Genomic DNA, 23,419 nt, shown 5'->3' on the forward strand with positions numbered 1-23,419 from the left:
TATATTTCAATAATTGGAACCGAGTTTCAAAAATTTTTTATTAACGTTCACAATTTCACAATATCCACAGGCGAAGGGATGGGTAATCTTCTCGGGCTAGTGGTCGACGCCTGTCAAGGACCTCTGGCCAAGCGACTGATGTTCAGCGAAGAGCTGCAGGCAACCGTTCTTGAGGTTAAGGCTCTCCCTGGTCTCGGGACAACGATCGATTGCATTCTTGTAAACGGCACGTTGCGGGAGGGAGATACTATGATAGTCGCCGGTACAGACGGACCAATCGTGACGCAAATCAGGTCTCTACTCATGCCACAACCCCTGAAAGAACTCAGAGTGAAGGTAAGAAGTTGCAAAAGTCGGGAAATTCCGAAATTCATATTTAGTAGTCTACTTGTCTCTATTGTTTGTTTTTTTTTTCATTATTTTAGAATGCCTACATCGAGTACAGGGAAATAAGAGCAGCTCAAGGAGTAAAAATAGCTGCTAAGGATCTAGAAAAAGCAATAGCAGGTAAAATTGTTTATAAATCTGTGTGATTAAATTTACAAAATAATTTATGCATTCCGAAAAAATAATTTTCTCGCGAATTTCTGCTCAGGTCTGAATCTCCAAGTTGCGCAAAAACCAGATGAAGTTGAATTATTGCGAGAAGAAACCGCCAGGGAACTCACCAGTGCTTTAGGACACATAAAACTCGCCGAACGAGGCGTCTACGTCCAGGCTTCGACCTTGGGAGCTCTGGAAGCTCTTTTAGATTTTCTAAGAAGCAGTAAAATTCCGGTAAGTTGAAATATGTTTTTAGTTGTTTTCTCTTAAAATGTGGACTTTATCGCAAATGCCTCACATTCATTGTCCTACATACATGACTTCCGTGAAATTTTTGTTGATATATTTCGAATAATTTCTCTCGTCGGACGAGAATCCGACGTTTATATCAACCGAGAATGACACGAAATTGCGAAACAGTGCAATCTATACCGCCAGCTTATTATAAATAACATTCTCTGAACGCTAGGTCAGCTACCCTCATTCACTAAGAATATAATAAATTCCTATTAAAATCTGCGCTTCACTGGTAGACTAAAAAAATATCAATGCTGTATTTTTGAACATGGACGAAACATCGTCAGCGAGATACGTAAATCTGTACGTTTCCGCGACAATTATTAACGGAGTTGCAGGTATAAGGTATTTAAAATTCGGTGTCTCCAAAGGTGCACCGAAACAAATATTACTAGTATTTTTAAAAGTGAAGTAATGGTAATAATTCTATTAAAATATAGTGAAATATCGAGCGTTCAATTTGAGAGGTACGAATTCCTGTAAAACTTTTTCCTGATTCCAGATCTACAGGTCGTGTTACGGATCTGAATCACGTAGATATTCGTATATAGGTGCGTAGATGCGCATAAAATAGGTGCATAAAAGCGTTGAGATTGAGCCAGTCGGTCAGTCAGTAAGTCAGTCAGTCAGTCAGTCAGTCAGTCAGTCAGTCAGTCAGTCAGTCGCCCAACGGACAGGGTAGCCGAGCCAGCAAAGGCAACGCTAGAACGCGGGGCAACCACCAATCAGCCACTTCCTTCTTAACAGTTTAGCAGGATACGGCTCGTTGCTTGCGCACAGTAGTTGCGGCTGTGATCTGCCACGTCGGCAGCGACCAATGCCGCTTGTAAAAAGAATGTTTATAGCTCTCCGTGTGTACCTTGTCGGAAACAAATCTTAAAATTTTATTGTACACGCGTTAGGAGCGTCACGGTAATCGGTCATTGTTACATGACGCCTAGGAATATCATTTCTCGCCGGCTTTACAAATGCTCGAGAAACTTGTATGAACGAATATCGGTGAAAAAGAACTAAAATTAACTCGCATATCGTACCTTTTTTCCTCGACATGGTATATCATTTACATGTACAGCGGCCTCGTTGGGTATTATTTTTCTTTTCCCACTGCGGAGCTTTAAACGGCTTGTAAGCCAGATGCCCCGATTTTCCTGAGCTATGATACGCGTTTCGATGTAGCTGGCATACGTATGCACATACATACATACATCCCTAGTCCGTCTAATTATAATATCCTAGATCGTGAGGCGTGCGTCGCGACGCCACGTGTTACGTTGAGTTTTGTTGTGCGCCGTAGTTGTACATACATATCTACATTGCAAGCATGCATGGATAGTCGAATGGTTGAATGGATGGATGGATGGATCGATGGGTGGGCGTAATATTCCGTGACAAATACCCACTGCTGCCTAGATATCGTTAAACGCATCTGTTTTTCCTCTCTTGTCATTCTGTTTTCTCATCATTTTCCATACAACACGAGCTAATCTGCAATTGCAAATCGTTGGACCGCGGTCTAACCGACGCAGCAATTACGCGACTGCGCATCCTACGATTGTTAAAACATTACGAAGAACAACAAGGAAATCGTCAACCTCTGTAAGGATCGCTCCTACAGATCCACGGGTTCGCTTGTGTGACGTTCGTATCGCGTTCGCCCGACACACACACACGCACACACACACACACACGACTTCGCAAAGTCAGTATGTGATACAACGTCGGCTCTCGATTGTCGTAGTTGGTTGCGTGTTGGAACGAACGAACGGTCGGGGGAGTCGTCCTTGCTCAGGTTATGAATGGGTTCCCTCCCTCCCTTCCCTCCCTTCTCTCCCTTCCTTCCTTCCCGCCGGCTCGTCTCGCCCCCCTCCTTCGTCCCACTATGATGGTCATTCTGTTCTCGTGGTTCGTGACGTCACACGGCACGAGACACAACACAGACACACACACACACATATGCATGGTGGATTGTTTGTGCCGGTAGGCGGAACGAGGCCATCCTCTCTTTACCGAAACGCAAAACGCACGATGTTATAGACGTATAGACGTACCTCTGAAATCTTTCCCTCCCTACCCCGTTGCCTCGGTACTTGGGCGAAGATGTTTAATGTATGCCACGTTTATCCGGATGTAATGATAATAATGATGATGAGAATAAGAATAATAAATTTATACGACGAGACGCGGTGTTTTGCATGAAAAGTTTATACCGCCACCGCTTCGCAACCTTGAGCTTGAAATAATTGTTATTGTTCGTTGAACGATGATGATGATTATGATGATGATCGGCGGATGTCGCAACAATGTGTAGGTGAATAAATATAATGAAATGATTGTCTGTCTTGATCTTCAAATGTAGAGTTGCGTCGAAGTTATTGTTATTCTAGTTATATTTCATTATCGAATTTCAATAACACGTGTGTATAACGTACGCGTACAACTGGTGAATTGTTAAAACAGAGGACAGACTAAAACCGGGATAATATATCGCTCGAGAGTATCACTTTTCGCAATGGATTCGTTTTACGTCGAAATTAAAATTTACAACAACTTCTGCCCTTTTTTACTGTATTTTTTCTTTTTTATTTTCTACGTATCATCCGTGTATTAAGAAACAAAAAACCTACCAGCTGCTAGTCGCTCGGTATTTTTGTTCGGGCTTCGACCGTATATGTCATACGCGCGTAAACGTACGATATACCTATACGCACTTCCGGTTCCGGTTCCGCTTCCGCATCCGGTTTCGGACGTGTCAACGTGAAACAACGTGACGTTCGTCAGCACTAGGACGTCACGCGATTCAACGACATATTATGTCGTTCCACTTCGCCAACGTTGTGTAGTAATTTATCTCTCATTATTTCCTGACACTAAACAAATTTTCGCATCAATATTCGTACACGCTTTGTGACGATACACGACATTTTTCGAAAATTAAGACGGGAGACATTTTTATATACCGAAATTTTTAATAGGTACACATACGCACGTACACGCATACGTTTGAATTTTACTTGCCGACTTTTGCTCGGCGATACGCAACTATATGTGTTTATATTGTTTATATAAAATTGTATGTTTCTCGTCTTGTTTGTTGCGGCATACAAACTGCCGTTGGACCATAGACCTTGCATACGCCGTGTTTGCGCGCTACGCGAGCGTGCTTGCGTGTATCTATTTATATGTATGTATGCACATGCGTATACCATATCACACGTATGCATGTAATACCGATACGTGTATTATGACGGCTCAGTGTTTTTTTTTTTTTAATCTTTTTCTTTTTCGCGTTAGCTTTGTATTTTTGTAATTTATTTATTTATTTTTTTTTCTTCTCTTCTCACACGCTCTTCCGTCGCTCCTCAGCGAGCGCAATTATCGTTTCCGGTTTTCAAGTTATTATCTATCGCAACTCGTCAATAAACACACAATTCCTAAACGATGCGTAAATACATGTACATATATTGTACGTATAATGTAAGATATAATGGCAATGAACACGATCGGCAGCATACGTTTGATTGATCTTGAACTTTTTTCTCTTTTACTTTTTTCCTTCTTCGTCTCCAGTCCCCACCATCATGGCATTGCTTCCCATGTCGCGTTCAACATTAATACGCGCTAGCCAGCTGACGACGAATCGTGCCTCAGAGAAAAATGTACCTACGTGCATGTGCATACGCTTAATTATATTAACGAACATGTGTTTGTCGTAGGTGGATAAACTAAGTATATGCATGCGTGCGCATGTGCATGTGATGATAATAATAATAAGCACGCGTACAGGTTTTGTCTTCGCGTTCATCTTTATTACTATGCGAATTATCGACTTCGTTCGCTGGCTGAATGCAACTTACAATCAGACTCCGAGGTTGATGCCGGTTGGATGAAATAATACAAGTATTACTTACCGCGTGCCATTCGTCACGTAGTATAAACTGCTTACACCGGCGGACACGCGCTTGTACGACGCCGATTGCTTCCTCTTGATATTATTAGTTGTATATAAGAGATATCGCATGCGTATAATTAACTTGCGACGATTATTCACCCGTAACATATCTATAATTATGTGTACAGCGTATATGCGAAAACTCGCGATAATGATAACTCGTATTTAAGTTGAAATATGTTTTAAACAATCAGCTTTCGCGAATATTGGAAACTTTCAAACATCCAAATTAACGACTACGTTTCTCAATTCATACTCGTATGGATACCTGTTACGATTAACCGTCTCTGCTTGTTTCGAAACATTCGCGGGTGGGAAGATTTAAAAGGAAACAAAGAGAGAGAGAGAGAGAAAAATCGACGATCAAATTCGACGTTGTCAAATAAAACGTGGGCAAAAACGGTGATTTCAATTTGCCCTGTGCAGCATATAAGGCGTGTTATACATACATACGTACACCTGTATACCTGTATATGCGTATACGTTGCGCAAACGAATCGAAAGAGATGCAAAGGTTGGCCCCTCGTGTGATATTTGGGACACGTGTGAAAACGGGTAACGCACGCGCTCCTCCCTCCCTCCCTATACAATATTTATATGCACAGTATACGCATGCGTGTGTAATGCGTAACTATATATAGACACGGACTATATTGATAAGGTGATAACACTCGCAGCGATAATATTTAACGTTAGACCCGCCGCCAGTATACGTGCACATACGCACGTATATAATACCTATATTACGTATAATACGGGGTCGAAATTATATCTCGAAGCAATTTCAATTCCATTCTCATGATTCCCCCTCCCTCTCATCCGTCTACCCCCTCCCTTGTTTCGTCCTCCAGTTTGCTCCGATCACGGGACCGAGTTGTTGAGTTGTTTTAACACATGAATGAATATAAACGAATGAACGAACGAAAGTCGTCCCCCACCAACCTCTCGCTCTCTCTCTCTCTCTCTCGTACACCGCGTGCACCCGTATTATAAACGAGGAAGATATTCCTGAATGGCGACTACCGCACGTGTTAGTCGATCCTCGGATACGGTCTATATACCTGCGAACATATACGCCCATATACATATAATCTTACACGTATGCGGTGTGCCTGATATACGTATGCATGTACGTACATAGGCGGGTTGGCAAACGTAAATACATGTGCACGTGGTATATGCAAGTGTAATATCATAGCGGTGAACGGTGAGTAGGAGGCAAAAACGGCTGTATACGCGGTACATGTGTCGTATACATTCGTAGGTGTGTATTCAAACCTTTCAAACGTGGTGAAAAAGCGGATGGCGCTAGCCGAGATCGGGAAAGGGAGGGAATGATATTGCTAGCGAGAAGACGAGGGGAGAGGCTTGGCTGTAATACAAATGTAATAAGAAAACGCAAATGCGCGAAAAAAGAATTATAAAAAAAAAAAAAAAAACACACACGAACCGTTCAACGATTGATCAGGTTTGATTATACGAGAAAAAAAAATGTCAAGTCGTTGTATAATTTATAACGCCCAGATACACACAATGGCGAATTCTGAATTTACATTAGGAATGTGTGTGCGCGCAATGTGTAAAAAGAATAGCTACCGAGGTATTCCGAAGGCGGCGAGGGGCGGGGATGGGGGGGGGTGGAGCGCCGGCGTCGCCGTCGTTCCTAAATCGACTTACCTCAACGTAAAGATGTGTGAGTGTGTGGATTCGCGTCGAGGTGATACGGCGTGGATAGCGTTATAAGGAGGCCTTGGGGAGGGATCGCGATATCATTGGAATGTCTTTGCGCAAATTGTATGCAAATATGTACGCAGGTATACACATGTACGTGCATACGTAGATAATATTTCCTATCAATACGCGGTGTTATACAATAATTTCACGTGTAGGTATGCGTGCGAGGCGTATATGCACGTGCGTACTTACGTGTGTATACAAATTATATATGCGTGTCGACACGTGCGTGTATGGAACGCGGAGGCCGCTCGCCTTGACACAATCGCGAATTATTGTTGTTATTCTTATCCTACGGTACATACGAACACGAGTGTTTATATAAATTTTCAATATACACGTGAAATTTATACGCACACCACGCATCTGCATCGCGGCTTTACCTCGCATATATTCTCGTATGTATGGTAAAACAGCGTGCATCGAAGAGTTCGGAACTACTTTCGCAAGAATTTTAAAACCTGTATATTACGCTCGTGTTTAGGCATACGTATACGATCGTATATACAGTCGGTATATCTGAGTTGCGCGGTTGTAACTTTTTTTTTTTTTTTATTAATTAACCTTTTGCTCAATTCAAGTTTTATCGCGATCTATGATTTTCCTCCATCTCAATTCTTTGGGTATAAATTAGCAGCCGATTTGTGCAAAGGAATGCTATTTACCTGTACAGGTACCTGTATTTAGTCTGTATAACACACGTATAAACGTAATTATGGATATGACGTTACTGCAACTTTCAAAGTGAAATTCTTTCGTTTTTAATACGCACACTTTTAAATACTTTAATTTTTTATCGTCTTCCATACGCATCGCTTGCGAAAATTATTACAATTATATTAAACACACCTGTGCTAACTTTGTTAATATTTGTTACCCGCGTACTTTTGTTATCAACTTTTACAACGTGTGTAAGCGGCGGCTTAAAGGCCATATACATTTATGTATACAATATATAGATATATTTGCAGTATGTTATAACGGAAACAGAAATGCGGCCGTACGAAAGCGGGGCAAAAAAACTAGTGCTCGGATATCACGATCCGGAAACCAGACGGTTGGACTGAGTCCGTCTCGAGTGTCATTCTTCCTTCTTTTCTCTTTCCCTCATTTCCGCATCTTATCCTCTCTTATCCTCTCTTGTTTCTTACCCCGTATACGTACACACTTAACCCTTTTAGTCGCACATTATTGTGCCGAGTCGACTTTTATAACAAGATGGTATTCGTAATCAGCGACCCCAAAAACTTGTAATTTATGTAAAACGTGTGTATATGTGTAGAGGGTTAATTTTATTGGATATGAATTATTCCTTCAATTTTCGCGATTTTTTTCAATCAATTTGTTCCTATAACAATAATAATTTATATTATATCGCAATAATTACTATTATGCTATCAGAAATAGAAAAGGACCGCTAAGGAATATGTTTTCACAAATTCTTTAAATACACGGAAGAATGCGTGTAAAATGGGCGGTAAGAATACTTAGAATTATGACTCAAATGATTATAAGCCGTACGTCGGTCAATCTTATACATATGTACGCGTATATCTTGAATATCTTGTGCACCGAAAAGCACATTTTACAGTCGGATGTCGCAACAGCCTCATGCGATTAACATTTCCACCGATATCGTATCGCTTTATATTTGTATTAAAATATTCGTTGTACGCACGGTGCGATAGAAAAGATTGCTCAATTCACATTTCCAGCGCAGAAAAGAAAATAATATCAGCGAAAGGGAAATTTACTCCAGGCTTGAATTTTTCGTCTCTCTTCAGACTTTACAATGGTACGTAATATCAACGCAGTTACCTACTCGACGTTCGAGTATTTTTAACTTTTTATCATATTATATCAACGTACCTCTGTAATAAAAAGCCTCGTACTCGTTGTCCTCTTCGCGTAATATTCTTCTTCTGTATCACGATTCGTGACAAGGTGACATTCTCCCGGCGACCGCGGCTTCGGACTTACGCATTCACGAGTATGGCGTAAGCCCGTAATATGCATGCCGCATGCGGTAGACGGGCTTAAAACACTCCGTGATACTTTTAACGTCCGACAAGGACCGGCGAACAAAGCTACACATATGCACGATACGTACGAAATCATCCCGAAATCCACCCTGACATAAAATGTACCTACATACGTGTGTATATGTACGATCGAAATCTATCCACGATAAAATCACGCGTGCGTTGTAAAATTTACTTACAACGGCTATCGTCGTGCGATATACATATATATGCGGTATCTAATTGAAAACGTAACGTGAACAGGCACTAATTACTAATTACTAATTAACCGCTCGAACAATTGAACGGCAGATTACAACGCGGTACATGTATAATACCTACAATAATTATCATCTTCTCGATCTCCGCAGCGTAACTGCACAGCCATGCAATTAATATACATTATACTGCGGATTCGAAACACCGCGTTACTATTATTATTGTTGTTGTTATCGTTATTATAGTTGTAATATACGCTGCGGGTGTTTTTTTTTTTTTTTCTTCTTTCCTTCTTTTTCTCGCAATTAATTGATCGCGTTAAGTTGCAGGTACAAGCTTTTAGAACGTGATGTGATATATATATGGCAATTCGTGGTGAAATTTTCATAACAATTTTTTTTCGATGATTATATACTGTACTAGTGGTATTAAAGACCGTATGATGATAATAATTATATCTTACTCGCACGTATAATTCACAAAGATTTTGCAACGATTGCAATCTAGTTGTCTGCGATGAGAAGAGAAAAAAGAAAAAGAAGAGAAAAAAGGAAAGGAAAGATAAAATTCGAGATTATACCAGGACACAGGTATTATTGAACCCTGCGGCGGCTTCAGGATTATCGATTGATCGTTTCGGCTACCGGAAGTCACCGGTACGCACGAACTTCCCTGCATTGTGCGCGGGTCCTTCCATTCACAACGCCTCCGATTCTTTCGTTCCTAAATTCTGGAATCTTGGGAGGCGAATAGCGTGAGAGCCGATTAGTTTCCGCTATGGAATTTTCATCGTAGGATACACCGAGAGAAGCTTTATTCACCGTTAATAAAAGTACATTTGGATATAGCGAAGTAATGGTTTCGTTATTATTATCAAAATTTTAGTTCAGTGAAATTTCATTTGTTTGTTGTGTTTCTTTTTTTTTTTTTTTTATTTCCTTCCAACTACAAACAAGTTTCTATCGATCATTATTTGGCTCAACTAGAATTTGATGATAATAACGAAAAATTTATTTCGTTATATCGAAATAGTCGTTAACAGTAAACAAAGTCTTTCCTCAGTGTGAGATATTTATAACTACTGAAACAATTCTCGAAAACTTCGTTAAATGTCATTTATTTGAAAAGATTTGGAAATCGTTTGCGGATATCCGGTAGATTATAGCCGGTAGGCTTTACTAATTTTCGGCGTTTTCTTCATATTATTCACCTCGCTTCTCGTCCATTCGCTTTCACAACTCCGCGGGGCAGGATTCCTTTCGAACTTGTTGTATAAACTCCAGAATGCAGCAGGTGTACCGAAATAGCTGTATGCCAATCAGCGATTTTCATTCATTCGTGCATGCATGTATGAGACATGACTTGTATCTTCGTATCTCAAGCCGCAAGGATTTCCCTCTCTCTCTTTCTCTCTCTCTCTCTCTCTCGAGCCGCAATCGGGAGCGTAAGGCGAGACTTTCAAAAATTTATGCGAATTCACAGGAACGGAAGAATTGCCATTTTTCAGCAAATCAAGTCCGGCAGAATAATATGACGTATGGAAGTCAATAAATTCGTCCAATTTTAGAGTCTCAATTTTTTTAATATACTACAATATTTATAAATTTGTATTACTTATGATTTCTGAAAATCAACATGTCTCACGCGTCGTGATATAAAAATCTGCAATAATTCTCATACGTATAAATATTTGAATGGTGCCAAAAAAAAAAAAAAAAAAAAATGTGCGCGTAATTACTTCACGTACGTATATAGTAACATTATCTCTTGACGAGTAAAAATTGTCGAAAAATCAGGAAACAAAGGATTGGCAAAATCGGAATACGAGTATAACCGCAGCAGCGTTCGCTTCTGTCTGTTCATTGATTCACGGCATCCGACTCGCTCGCTCTTTCGCGTCCTTCTCTCCTCGGTTAGGTTCATTCATTCGGCACCCGATCGACCTGGCAGCTGCCTCCTCTCCTCCCTCTGCCAAGGCAAATTATCTCTGCGACGCTGAACCCATTTACTACCCGGAGGGCCAGGTGATGATTCCGACGAAGAATGTCTGCCCGTTCACTCTGCGCCCAGGATATATACCGTGATATAGGTACGTAGGTGTCTCTCTGTGTATATATACATGCACATGGATAAACTTGCGTACCTATGTAAGAATATTGCGTGTGTGTGTGTGTGAATATGTATCTCGTGCCCGCAGGTAAATCCACATATTTACGTATACATGTGTGTCTGTGAAAAGACGGCAGATGCACGTGCCAACCTGGCAGACCGGCTACAGGAATTATTGTAAGCCGCTTTTCTCTTTCTTTCTTTCTTTTTTTTTTCTTGACATCTAGATCGACTTCACTTTTGACTCATTGTTGAACGAGAAAATTTGAAGCGCACGCAATCGTATCTCGTTTTTGAGTCAGCTCTACCCGCGGGGATAAGTCACTGAAAGAAGAAATGAAATTGTACGATACGAATTGTAAATCAAAGTAACTTGACTGAACGAAGTTTTTTTTTAAATACAACGAGGCATCTATAGGGATTAATGAAATTATTGCTAATCGCTTGAAAAAGCTTAAATCACCGCACGATTGCGGTGAACTGATCGTGTGGTAATATGGCCGGAAATTATTGGAATCTTTAAAAGTTTCTCTGCAATCGCGAAATTTTTTGAATTCGAGTTATTCGGGGATTTTTTTGAGATCTATTGTTATTCTATCCCATACGGATATCAATGAAAATCGCATGGAACCCTCGGAGATCAATCGAAGTCAATGATCAACGAATTGGAATCATTTAATGACGCGTCGGATTCGAAGTCCCCTTTTTAAGAAGATCAAAATACCGATTAAATTGACTTTTTCTACAGAATTATCGATTTATTTTGCATCGTCGTGAGGGGGTGATTCACCGGTGCGCCTTAGTTGTAAATATCCTTCGAAATGATTTCATAATCTCCGAAATCACACTGAAATTCGTGATATTAGAATAAAATTCTGCATTAATAATCATCAAGGTGATCTTTGATAATTGTGAGAAATCATTTGGGATTACAGGAATCTCTGTGTAACCTTGAGAAATCACCAAAAAAATCACATAATCAAAATAAAATTTATCTGTCATGTAATCTCTCCATAATAGTAACTAATCACGAAATACGCAATCATTGCGTCAATTTTTTTTACGGTGAAACAATATTTAAGTGTGTGTGTTTTTAAATGAATTTTTATTCGTCGGTTTTTTTTCTATCTTTTTTTTTATTTATCACGATCCGGATGCGGGATAAGAAGAAGAAGAGACGCGCGCCGAGTAGCTCGCACTTCCTTTCCCATGCATAACGTGTCGAAACTGGGCATCGTTCTTATTGCCGGTATTCTTGCACGGGATACGAACTTAGGTACAATACATACACGGTGTACAAGACAACGTATAAAGGCACAGACAATGCAAGGAAGGAGTTCGTTTCCACAGTTAGTCTTCCTCATTCGTGCAGACGGAAGATGAGATATATCGTATACACGCTAAGTGACGTTGTGTAAGTTCCTTATACGCGTATCTTCCTCTTTTTGCCCACTTTCGTTGTTGCTGTGGATATGTGGATGCAGGTATTCGTTCCACTCTTTGGGCGTCATTGTGTTTGTCTGATACGTTGTCATATTGCTTGTAGTGCGTAATTCTTCCTGCACTTCGACCAAGTATGTGGAAAGTCTGTCTTGAGGAACATTCGACTTGTACGGTGTGGGCCAAAAAAAAAAACAAAAAGAAACTAATCTTATATTTCGAAATCTTAGTTCCTTCAATATCATTGTAAAATTTTTAAAATAGTTATTAACTTAAACCTTCTTTCTGGCGAACGAATTGAACTAAGATAACTTAGTCCTCGAATCATGATTCTAAGGATCGAAATTACGTTGAACGTACTTTAATATTGATTTATTTTTTTTTAGTCTCCCAGTGACTTTTTCAAAACACATTTTTCCAAGAGCGCGTATCTCAGCGGTGAATAAAGATTTTTCAAATTTTCAAACGCGACACGAAAGATTCAATCTTCTTGTTTCGAGCAAAATTAAGTTTTCGAAAATCGGCCAACGCGTTCGGATTTTATTCACGTTTCAAATCAAGTTCCGTTTTTGTTTGGCCCACCCTGTATATTATACCACGTAGTGTCTCGTATTCACAAACTGATCTCTACGCAGTGATATAACCCTGCGATGTGAAAATCTCTGACTCTGAATCTCTTTGACTCTTCGAAACAAGCGTTTTTCATTTCGTTGTTCTTATTATACTTATTTTTTTTTTTTTTTCTTTTCTTTTCTTTTCTTTTGTCTTTGTTTTATCTTCTTCCGAAGATGTGACGAGGTGATCGGGATCCACTCTGTTATTAAGTTCCTTCCCGCACGCGGCGAAAGAATTTTAGTCCATTACAACGTACGTAAAGAGGAAACGGAAGAACGGTTGTTCTTTTGAAAAAGAAAAAATAAAGAATTCTCCGAATCGTGGTAAAGTAAAAATTCACATAGCATAACAGACACATGCGCAGTGATCCGCGGTGGGAGGAAAGGAAACCAGCATCTCGAATCTGCATCCGGTTGTGTTTTCTGACTGTATTTATTACACGGACGAGGCTCGTCTCCGTTTCTCCGCCATCAATGGACCGTGACTATTACAGTATTTTACTAGAACGGAGGTACGGACGATGAGTCGTGGTAAAAGTATGCGGCGATGCCGAGTGAATCGGTGCATCCTTTCATCTTCTCTTTCCAAATTCCTTCGCCCTCTTGCACTCCTCTCAACCCTTTGAGCGCCGTGTTGTAGCGTATTTGCTACAACGACTAAACGGCTATTTTTGAAAGTATCTTCCTCGATTACAATTTAAAAATTTTGAAATAGATTCGACAAATAGCAACGCACTCCGAAGAAAGTATTTACCACCGAATAATTTGATTTGAAAAATTCTGTTTCTAAAAATGGTAAATTTTCTTAAATTAAGACAAAACGATGTTTTGTTTTCAACGGGAAAGAGACTTGGCCGTTGAAGGGGGTTAATTCTACCGGTATGATCGTGCACGTTGACGATTCCCATTTATTTCGCCATATCCAGTGCGCAGCCGTGCCGTGGATCGATTAAATGCCTTTCTGCAAGTTTTGTAGCATTTTGCATGCACGCATATATACACAGCAGAGTCGCAGGCGACGCGGACCAGCTTCGGCTTCGGCTTCTGCTGGTTCTGCGGTCGGCTAGCCACTTCCTTACCGAGAAAGACCGCGCAATTACCGCACCGCCACGGTACGGTTACACAGATTGGAAAAAGGAACCGTCCTAATAGGAAAGATCCTGCTCTTTGCCGCTCCGCGTGATGCCCTGAAACGCGCGTAGGTATGTTTCTCCTGCGTTTGCAGCTTAGCTACTTGCCAACATCCGCCAGGCAAGATCGTGCGGAGTGCCAGGGGAAGAGAAAAGAAGAGAATAGGAGAGAAACGCTGCGCTAAGCGACGCTCCACGTCCTTCTCTCTTCCGGTACTGGACGGTATCAAGTATTATTATTCGTGCGGCGTATACCCGCGGTTAAATTGCAGCTACGCATCGACGATACCGGAATGTTGTTGTTGATTTGTTCATTTGGTTCTTATTTCTTTCCATATTCTATAGTTATTTTTTTTATTTTTTCGTCCACTCGCAGGTATTTACAATTTAAACCACCCACATTTCGATGACGCACGATTCGTAAAGGTTCCCCGAGTGTTTTTGGTGCTTTCGTACGTTGTAATTCGAATGCCGTACGCGTTACGTTTCTACGTACACGTATATACGTAGCGTCGCATGTATCACGGGTACTAAAAATTCTAGACGATAATCCTGCGAGGCGAGGCAATTGACGACAGATGAGGCAAGGCCTGCAAACGAACTTACAATAATTCTAATTACAATTGATAAGGTGTTGTAATTGCGGAACGGTATGCGCCCGACTTCCGTCCGCCGTTTAAATTCATTCTTATTGACGAATGGAGCTATAAGCTATACAAACACGCCGCGAATTTAAATCGATTAGAAAACGGACACGTCGCCGTTTATTATATACCGACACGACCTGAATACGAATTTTCAACGTCGATACCTGCTGCAGGTATCCATCTATAAGGCTGTACGACGTACTATAGAGCTTATAAATATGTACAACGTGTCATCCCCATCGTCCTATACGTGCGTTTGTACAGGTTGCGATGGTAATGAACGGTATACGCTTTGTACGTCTCGAGTTGTCGCAACCTTCGATTCCTTTGCAAAATGTCAATTTTCCACGATTTTGTAACTTTTATACTTGCCTTTGATTTCCCTCCTTATTGCGCGTAACGAGTTTACTTAATAATTTTATCCGTCGGGCGATTAAGGTTGTTACACAATTTAACCAAAGTCAGAAACGCCGAGTTTATCCAACCTCCGCAACTTCTCGCAGACTATTTCATTCTACATTCGTGGAAACAAATATGTGATCAGGCACACCTCTGATGCAGCGTCGTTACGCGTAATAGGTAATGCCAATAGTAGTCGTGCCCACGACAATTAATGGCTTTTTAACATTTTAATACAACTCGGCAACCGCTCGTACGCACGTATACGCGTACAGGTATGGTATACGTATAATGTAAAGTCTTGTGAAGACACCGTACAAACATTGGATACCCGGCATATTTATCTACGTGAATAATATAACGAGATGAACGAAAAAACGTAGGAAAAGAAAAGAAAAGAAACGCAGGAAATACCGAAAATGGAAACAAAACTGTATAAAGAGACCTTAATAGGGCGTCCATTAACTGCGTGGGAAGATAGGCGGCTGCCTAATTTCATGAGGGATATAAATTTGGTTGAAAATTTTCAATTTCAACGCCGGAATTAGGGGAGGCTTTTATACGTACAGATTGCCATCCCTCCCCCCCCAAGGTGCGTTATACAGCTGAGTCTCCAATTTAGGGAGGCTAATCTTCTAAAACTACATTCATATACCTGCGTATAATTCCAGGGTAAGCATATATGTATGTATGTATGTATGTATGTATGTATAAGCTGCACGTACAACGGACCGGAAATAAGATCCGGTCGGGACTCACTTCTGTCGGTTGCAAACCCCCGGAGGGATGAATGGAGGGATGCGAATACAGTGCCTGTTGGGCTTCGGCACGACTTCCGGTGTTCGGGGTAAACTACGGAATCAGGCTTTTGTGCTGCAGCCCGAACTGCAGGGTGCAACAAATCTCGTTTAGATCCGGGTGAAAAACCGCGAAATGGGCCAAGACGATTTCTTTCAATATTATTCTTCGGACGTTCTTTGACACGAAGAGTTGCCAACAGCAGCCGGGACCCGCCTTCCGGCCGACGCCGTGTCTTCCATATAAATCACCCGTCGTCTCAATCTTGGCATGACAAAATTATCGCTATGCAGGATAATTCTTACTCTGTTCGATATTCTCTAACGCGAAATGAGAATAATTTCTGATTTAAGGCGACGCTGTACAGTCACTCTTTACCCACCGAGTAAAATTTCACTCTTTTTTACCACCATTCCAGGCATTACCAAAATTCCACAGTCAACGTAATTATACACGCAATTCTGAGCAATGACGTCCGGAAAATTTCATGGCCGAGAAATTTTTTCGACGATAAGTGCTTATCGAATTACAGGGATAAGTTTACTGGCATCATTGATGTGTAAAACGAAACTTGCTTTTTTTTCTCTGCAATTTATTGGTAATTATGGACGGAAATTAACTTTTCCTCAACAGGATCTTTTTGTCGCCTGTTTGCGATGCGTGTTTCAATTGTCAAACAGATTGCAATTTTATTCATTGCCTGCGTATTTTCTCAATTCTTATCGTTTTCCTTACCCTTCTTGCGATTCTCCACTTCGTCTTGTTTTTCGAGATCCTTACAAACTGTTCTTATTATGCGCGCGTAGTACTCGTACGCTTCGCAGCGGGGCTCGAACCATTTCCGGTCCCACTTCCGTCTCCTGTTTGCCATGTGCCTTCTCGGTCATGCCACGCCTTTGAATTTTCCGTTCCGTTCCGTTTCCTTTCCTTTCCTTTCCTTTTCCCTCTTTTCCTCCCCGCAGTCTCTCTTCTTTCTGCCTTTTCTTATTTATACCACACGCTGCACACCGTTTCAACGATTTCCTTGCTCGGCTAGTCTTCGCCTTCTCGTTCTTTCAAATTCTTCTCGCTTGTTCACAATTAGGCAAACCTTACCACATTCAGGTACAATCTATTCGCCGTTACGGGGATCCGTTCGACATTTTCATTGTACACTGCATGTTGGTTGCTCGTCAAGTTTATATAATGCAGTAACAAGTAAATGGAATTTGCGAAAATGATGGACGGTATCGCGAATCAAACGTTCCTTGCTGATCAGCCGGCTCTCTAGTTATTTATAATTCTTCTTTGCGAGACATTCGACACATTGTGTTACAAACGACAATAGCGTATTCGAAATGATCCCCGACACACCTATACGGCCCTGGAATTTCACCCACATACCGAGGCGCGTGACGTAAGCAGCAGGCTGGATATAGCGGTCGCGTATATAACGCGTCGTGAAACATTATAAGCCATCGCCGAAGAATGTTTCATGCTTTGCTTTTTCATTTTCGTTACAGTTATACGTATATGCACACACATGTCGTAACATATACGGAGGAAAAATGAATAGGCAGGAGTCAAGTTATACGTTTCATCCCGCACACCGACACCTCGACTATCCGTCCCTTTCCCTTTATTGTGCTTGCGCTCTGTATATTTCCAAAAACAAGAAGAATAAAAAAAAAGACTCAATACCTACTTCGTATCTTTGTCCGACTTGGCACGATTCTAGTTACACCTACAATGATCCTTACACCTGATATATTCCACTCTTACTCTGAATTTTTACGATTACGATGACGATGACGACCACGATGAGGATGACGATGCTTGCAATGCAGCGTCAAATGTTTGGTCAGCACTTGCACAGCTATACAGTATGTACACGGTGTAACATCAACCTACGCCCATGGATTCGTTGCACATACATTGACGTCTTTTTATGTCGGTACCTGCATATTTAACCCGGCTCCTTGATACTCAGATTATATTCATGTGCGTATACACATTATATCCATGGCGCATCGTTTCGTTGTTCAATGGCTCACCAACCCCCCTTCTTTTCATCTCTGCCAAACGCAGTACGATATTAAATTGAAAATCGGGATCGAGAGATAGATAGATAGATAAGTTTATTACGTCCTAGCTATGCTTGGGGATTAGAAGAGAATAGGCAAAATAATACAATGTAATACAAAATCATCTCGAGAATGATAACATAGGACATACAGTACGTGAAAGTAACAAAGTGATCACTGCAATAGGATACAAGCTTAACGCGCTGTGGTGATCAGGGGAAAATGTAATAGATCGCAATAGTACTTACAGAATAAGACGTAAAATAGACAAAACTACGAGCAATAATAAAGAGAACTAAGTAAAGAACTAAGTAAAGAAAAGTTGAAACAGCAGAGTAGAGTGTAATCGTTAGTGCAAATTTCTAGTTAATCAGGTGAAAAGGGAAGTGGCCGAAATAAAAGAAGATAAAGATGCAGACGCAGAGATAGAGAGAGAGAGAGATTGATTGGTTAAACTTTATTTATATCCTAGGAATACTGTGGGTCAAATGAAGATACATACATCATGTATCGAGTAAGAGGCATGGTATGCGAACATTGGGTATAAAGATGGGTACGTAGAATTTAAAAAGAACACTAAGAGTCAAGGAAATACTTAGAAATTACGTAAGTACATAGAATTACATGTCAATTTAATTCAAATCGATAGACTACGGTTGCTTAGGTTATTTTTACTTAAAATTAAAGCAAATCGGAGTGAGATTAAATTGAACTGATTAGAATAAAACGAGATAAATAGATAGAGAAGCGTTTATTTCGTGCTCTGGGTCTCCTAAAAGCACCGTGCAAAAAAAAAAAAAAATCTACAATAGTACATATATGCGGGCGAGAGTATATAAACTCAAGTAACTACTTATAGTAAGTCAAAACTAAAAAGTAAACTAAACCTAACGAGACACTTATCCAGGCTGAAATTACCCATTTAGAGAGATAGACAGATAGATAGATCGTATATTTTATGCCCTAGAACACTTTCGGACAAAATAGATACGTAGCAAGTTTAACCCTAGAGAGAGAGGGGCGGGGAGAAGGATGCTCGACATTTCGTTGCATACGTACACACATGTAGAGTAACAATGCGCAAGAGGTAAAATCCTGGTTATGATCCGGTGATGACCCGCGACCATGACGACGACCATCATCTCCTGCTGCGGAGCACCGGAGCAAGAGCAGGACAGCCCACATTCTTTCGATCTTCTTCTTCTTCTTCTTCTTCTTCTTTCTCGTCTTATTCTTCTTCTTCTTCTCCTCCTTCTTCTTCTTCGTCTTCTTCTTCTTCAACTTCTTTCCCCCGAACCTTGTGGCCGGTTTACGAGTTACGAGACGCCTTCTTCGCGTCGACTCGGGGATCTCGTCGCGAGTAGAAGAGACTAGCCTAAGTTTTACGCACACTAACCGGCAACCCCTCCTTCCCCCCTTTCACAATATGTTATTTATCGTTTTACGTTATACCTGTTTATACTGTTTCTATACGTATTCACGTACCTAATGGCCTAAATTAATTTTATCATTCGACAGTCCGCGGTGTGATATCTAACCGGGCTGCAATGGAGGGGAAAAGGAAATGATACAAACCAGATATTTATCCTCGTGTATACACTTATCTATATTTATATCTAGCTTTTTTTGCATTCCGGTATTTCTAAGACTATTTTTATTCTTATTTTTTTTTTTTTTTTTTTATTTTTCACTCAACTTCGTTCGAAGAAGAATTTATCGCGATTCATACACGCGTTCATTCAATTCGCCGAAATTTTCTGCACGCGGGTCATACCGTTTAATATAATCATCTCAAGACGTCACTAATATGGTTATGTATTATAATCAGACACCCTCCGAAATTCTTGGGAAACAAATTCTTCGCATATTTCATGCGTACGTGTTACACACATTTACCTACCGATCACGTCATCGTTTTCATCAATCTTTCAACGACTGACTTAAACAGTTCGGAGTATTCCGCAGTTGTTATACAATCTTTAGGAATTTATAGGCTTCTTTTCCTCCTTTATTCTTATTTTTTTTACTACGCTTCTCAAGTGTAATCCAAATCGCAAACACTTGACGCCCTGTGAATCGTGTTTGTAGTTTTTGGACCGGCAAACCGATTTTAACTCCGTTTATGTCCACTGTTATTTTTTTTTTTTGACAAACTTGCGTGTAATCAAGGATCGAAATAACCGATAGAACGATATTTTCTAATTTTGCAGTACGCCGGGATAAGGATAGGTCCAGTGGTCAAAAAGGACATCATGAAGGCATCGATTATGCTGGAGCACGATAGCCAGTGAGTGATTATATTTTACCATTTTATTTATTTATCTCTCCTTTTTTTCTTTCCTTTTACACATCTTCATTCGATTATCTTAGAAACTATTTCTACCACGTGACCATGCACGTTATACGTTCACAGATACGCAACAATTCTGGCATTCGACGTGAAGATAGAGAAGGACGCGCAGGAATTGGCCGATTCGGTCGGGGTCAAGATATTCCAGGCTGACATAATCTATCATCTCTTCGACAAGTTCACCGCCTATCGGGAGGAACTGAAACAACGGAAACGGGACGAGAACAAGCACATCGCCGTATTTCCCTGTAAACTGCGTGTTCTTCCGCAGGTTCGTATCCTCCATTGTATCCTCGATTTACCGATCGTGACTTTGACAAAAAATGAAAAAAAGTGATAAAACCGTCAAAGTTACGGGTTGAGACGAATGAAAAATCTCAATCGAATACGTCGTTGTTCACAGTTTATCTTCAACTCGAGAGATCCTATCGTCGTTGGCGTTATGGTGGAGGCCGGTATCGTCAAGGAAGGAACGCCGATCTGCGTGCCCAGCAAAGAGGTGAGTCGTCAACGATTGGTTTTAATTTTTTTTCATCAAAATTCTGCGCTCCCCGCATCGTTACACGCGTGGAAGAAAAATGCGACTCTCGAGGACTGCGGAGGAAGTTAAGGAGAGTATCCGGTGATCTAATTATTATTGCTATCGTCGTCGTCGTTATTTTCTAACCGCTACCTTATGAAGCCGGCGGTGAAAATGACCGCGGGATGAACGAGAAACTATTAGGCGAAAAGCCGCGTGCCATTTAGAGCGGATGGCGTAGGTATCCATGCGCGATATAACCCCACGTGCAACGTGTCTCTGCCTACCTGCACTGAAATCTACCTACCCAACTACCTACCAGCCTCTCTACAGACGGCATAGGTGGATCGTACATAGGCGTTGTAGTAGGTACGGCATGCAGGCGAGCCTCTGCAACCTCCTCCACCTTCGTCCCACGCTTTGTATACCTTCGGACGAGCAGGAAACTTGAAGATTACACTCGAGGCGCTCTCGATACGTTACGACTCTTGCCATTATACCTACTACCTGTACAGGTATAACGATATTATACAGGATGCGTAGGTTAATTGTAAATATACGCCGTACCAGAGACGTAACGGATAACAAAACGCTTTGGACTCGAGACGACTCTCGGATCTGCGAGGTAAATTATTTGGCTTGATGTTGAATTAATCCCTAAAGCATCCCGCCTGTAAGGTGTAGGTTCTTACGTAAATCTCATATATGCCAGAAGGTGATAACGAGGTTCTAGATATAAATAGTTTGAAACGAGGAACGAAGGTGGGAGAGGGTAGAAAACTCCTGTACCCGATGATAAACTGTCAACGACGAACGTGGGAGAGGAGGATTAAGATAACGGAATTGGATTTAAACTAAGGCGTTTAAGGCGTGGGTGGGTTGAATAGCGCACATTACGCGTACAGTCTGTATCTGTTTATGTTACATTGCTTTTTAAACAAGAGAATCGAACGACGAGGTCGAAGTGAAAAATGTTTCTACAACGGATACTGTAATGAGAGAGCGTCTTCGTTACAGCTTGACTCTCGTCATTCTTGTTGTTTCGTTTTATCATCGTCATCGTTATTGTTACTATCAATTCTTTTTCCCCTCATCTTCGGAGTCTGCTTAACACGGGAAACTCCTTAGTACCTGTACATAGTCACGGGCGTCAATAACCAGTTCGCGATTAATTTATGAATGGCGGAGAGCGTCTATTCGTAATTTCCTCCTCCTTCCACTCTCTCCCTGACTCTGACCGATCGAACGAGCCGTAGGTACATACCTTTCTCTTCGCGTATCTCACAAGTATCTCTCTCTTTCTCTCTCTTTCCTTCTTTAGCTGCGTTTGTGCACGCGTGTGATGGCGGATGATCTCGTACACGGTTCCAATCCACTCTATACACACCTTCACTCACGTTCCTTTGAACTTTGATGCGAGGTTCGGATCAGGTACGAGGTGGGTTTCGTATAATAGGCTGGTGGCATATCCGGGCCACTTGAGTTGGCAGTGTACGTTATTAGTGCCTACCTTTTACGTGACGATATCGTGTTTCCATCGGAGTTTGCTTACTGCAACGGCGGCACCATCCTTGCTGTATCATAAAATTCCCCGCCACCTCCTCCTCTTCCGCCTCCTTCTTATTCGGTCGAACACTTGTGTCAAGTGTGCAGGCAACTCACGCATTTTTTCATACACTTGAATTGGGAAAGAAATATGCTGTCGCGGTGCAGCGGCCTTTTTTCCCCTCCCCAAACCGTACGAGAAAATCTTGAATCGCGTTGAATTTTGAAGTTTGAACGCTGACGCAGCGAATTACAATTGTCAGAGATATCCATACGTGAGTAGTACGCGGTTAATACAGAGGCATGAGACCGGAGTACGCGATGAATTACGTAAACTGGAACGTACCGAGATCTAAATTGAGAAGAACTCGACTGCAACTGGAACGAACCGGGTCCAACTAGGGCGAGGCCTATAAATCGTACGTACTTGAGGTATAATTTGGAAGAGATTTGAGCAGCATGATTTTTAAATACCGGTCTCGTTGTCCTTGTCGCAACGAATCGGCTGAAGGGAGATCGGAAACGTAGAACGGTATTACAACCGCGCGAAGAGAAGATGTTGGGTGAAAGGAAGAAGAAGAAGAAGAAGAAGTAGAAAAAGAAGAAAGAAAGAAAAAAACGGGGCCGAGGAGGGGGAGAAAACGAAAAGAGGAAAGAGAAGTGTACATGTGACACGGGTTTCGGAAGAGGGAAGAAAACATAAACGTGAACGGAACCCCGTCAGGGGATCATCCGGACCGGATGTTACCGGTCACGAAGTGTTGCCTCAGGTCGGGAATAAGGCCGAAGGGAACGAAGGAGTTAATTCCGGGGGATTAAAGGAGGGGGGGTTTGAAACGGACGGTGGTCCAACCGCGAATCCCTTTTCTTACTCGATGTCCCTGGTGGTGGTTCTTATTCTTCTTTTTCTTTTTCTTTTTCTTCTTCTCTTCCCGAAGGAGTGCAAATGAAAGAGAAGAGAAAAACGAAGAATGAGAATGCAAATAAGAAAAAAGAAAAAAAATAAGGAACGAAACTACGACGGCACGTCCTTTTATTTAT

The 23,419-nt window shown here is 41.2% G+C and overlaps 1 protein-coding gene and 1 long non-coding RNA gene across 2 annotated transcripts in view; one reads left to right on the forward strand and one right to left on the reverse strand.

Annotated features, from left to right (window-relative positions):
• LOC124185151 (eukaryotic translation initiation factor 5B) overlaps window positions 1-23,419 on the forward strand; it is a 54,660-nt gene that overhangs the window by 3,828 nt on the left and 27,413 nt on the right. The window contains exons 11-16 of the mRNA XM_046575604.1: window positions 71-336; window positions 426-507; window positions 596-777; window positions 20,174-20,250; window positions 20,377-20,584; window positions 20,717-20,812. Of these exons, the coding sequence (XP_046431560.1) occupies window positions 71-336; window positions 426-507; window positions 596-777; window positions 20,174-20,250; window positions 20,377-20,584; window positions 20,717-20,812 (911 nt within the window). The remainder of the gene's footprint in view (window positions 1-70; window positions 337-425; window positions 508-595; window positions 778-20,173; window positions 20,251-20,376; window positions 20,585-20,716; window positions 20,813-23,419) is intronic.
• LOC124185164 lies at window positions 25-4,342 on the reverse strand. The gene is made up of 2 exons (XR_006871346.1): window positions 3,465-4,342; window positions 25-315 (listed from the first exon to the last, which is right to left on the reverse strand). It is a non-coding gene; the product is annotated as an uncharacterized LOC124185164 (long non-coding RNA).

Source organism: Neodiprion fabricii, chromosome 6, assembly GCF_021155785.1.
Source record: "Neodiprion fabricii isolate iyNeoFabr1 chromosome 6, iyNeoFabr1.1, whole genome shotgun sequence".
Classification (NCBI taxonomy): domain Eukaryota; kingdom Metazoa; phylum Arthropoda; class Insecta; order Hymenoptera; family Diprionidae; genus Neodiprion; species Neodiprion fabricii.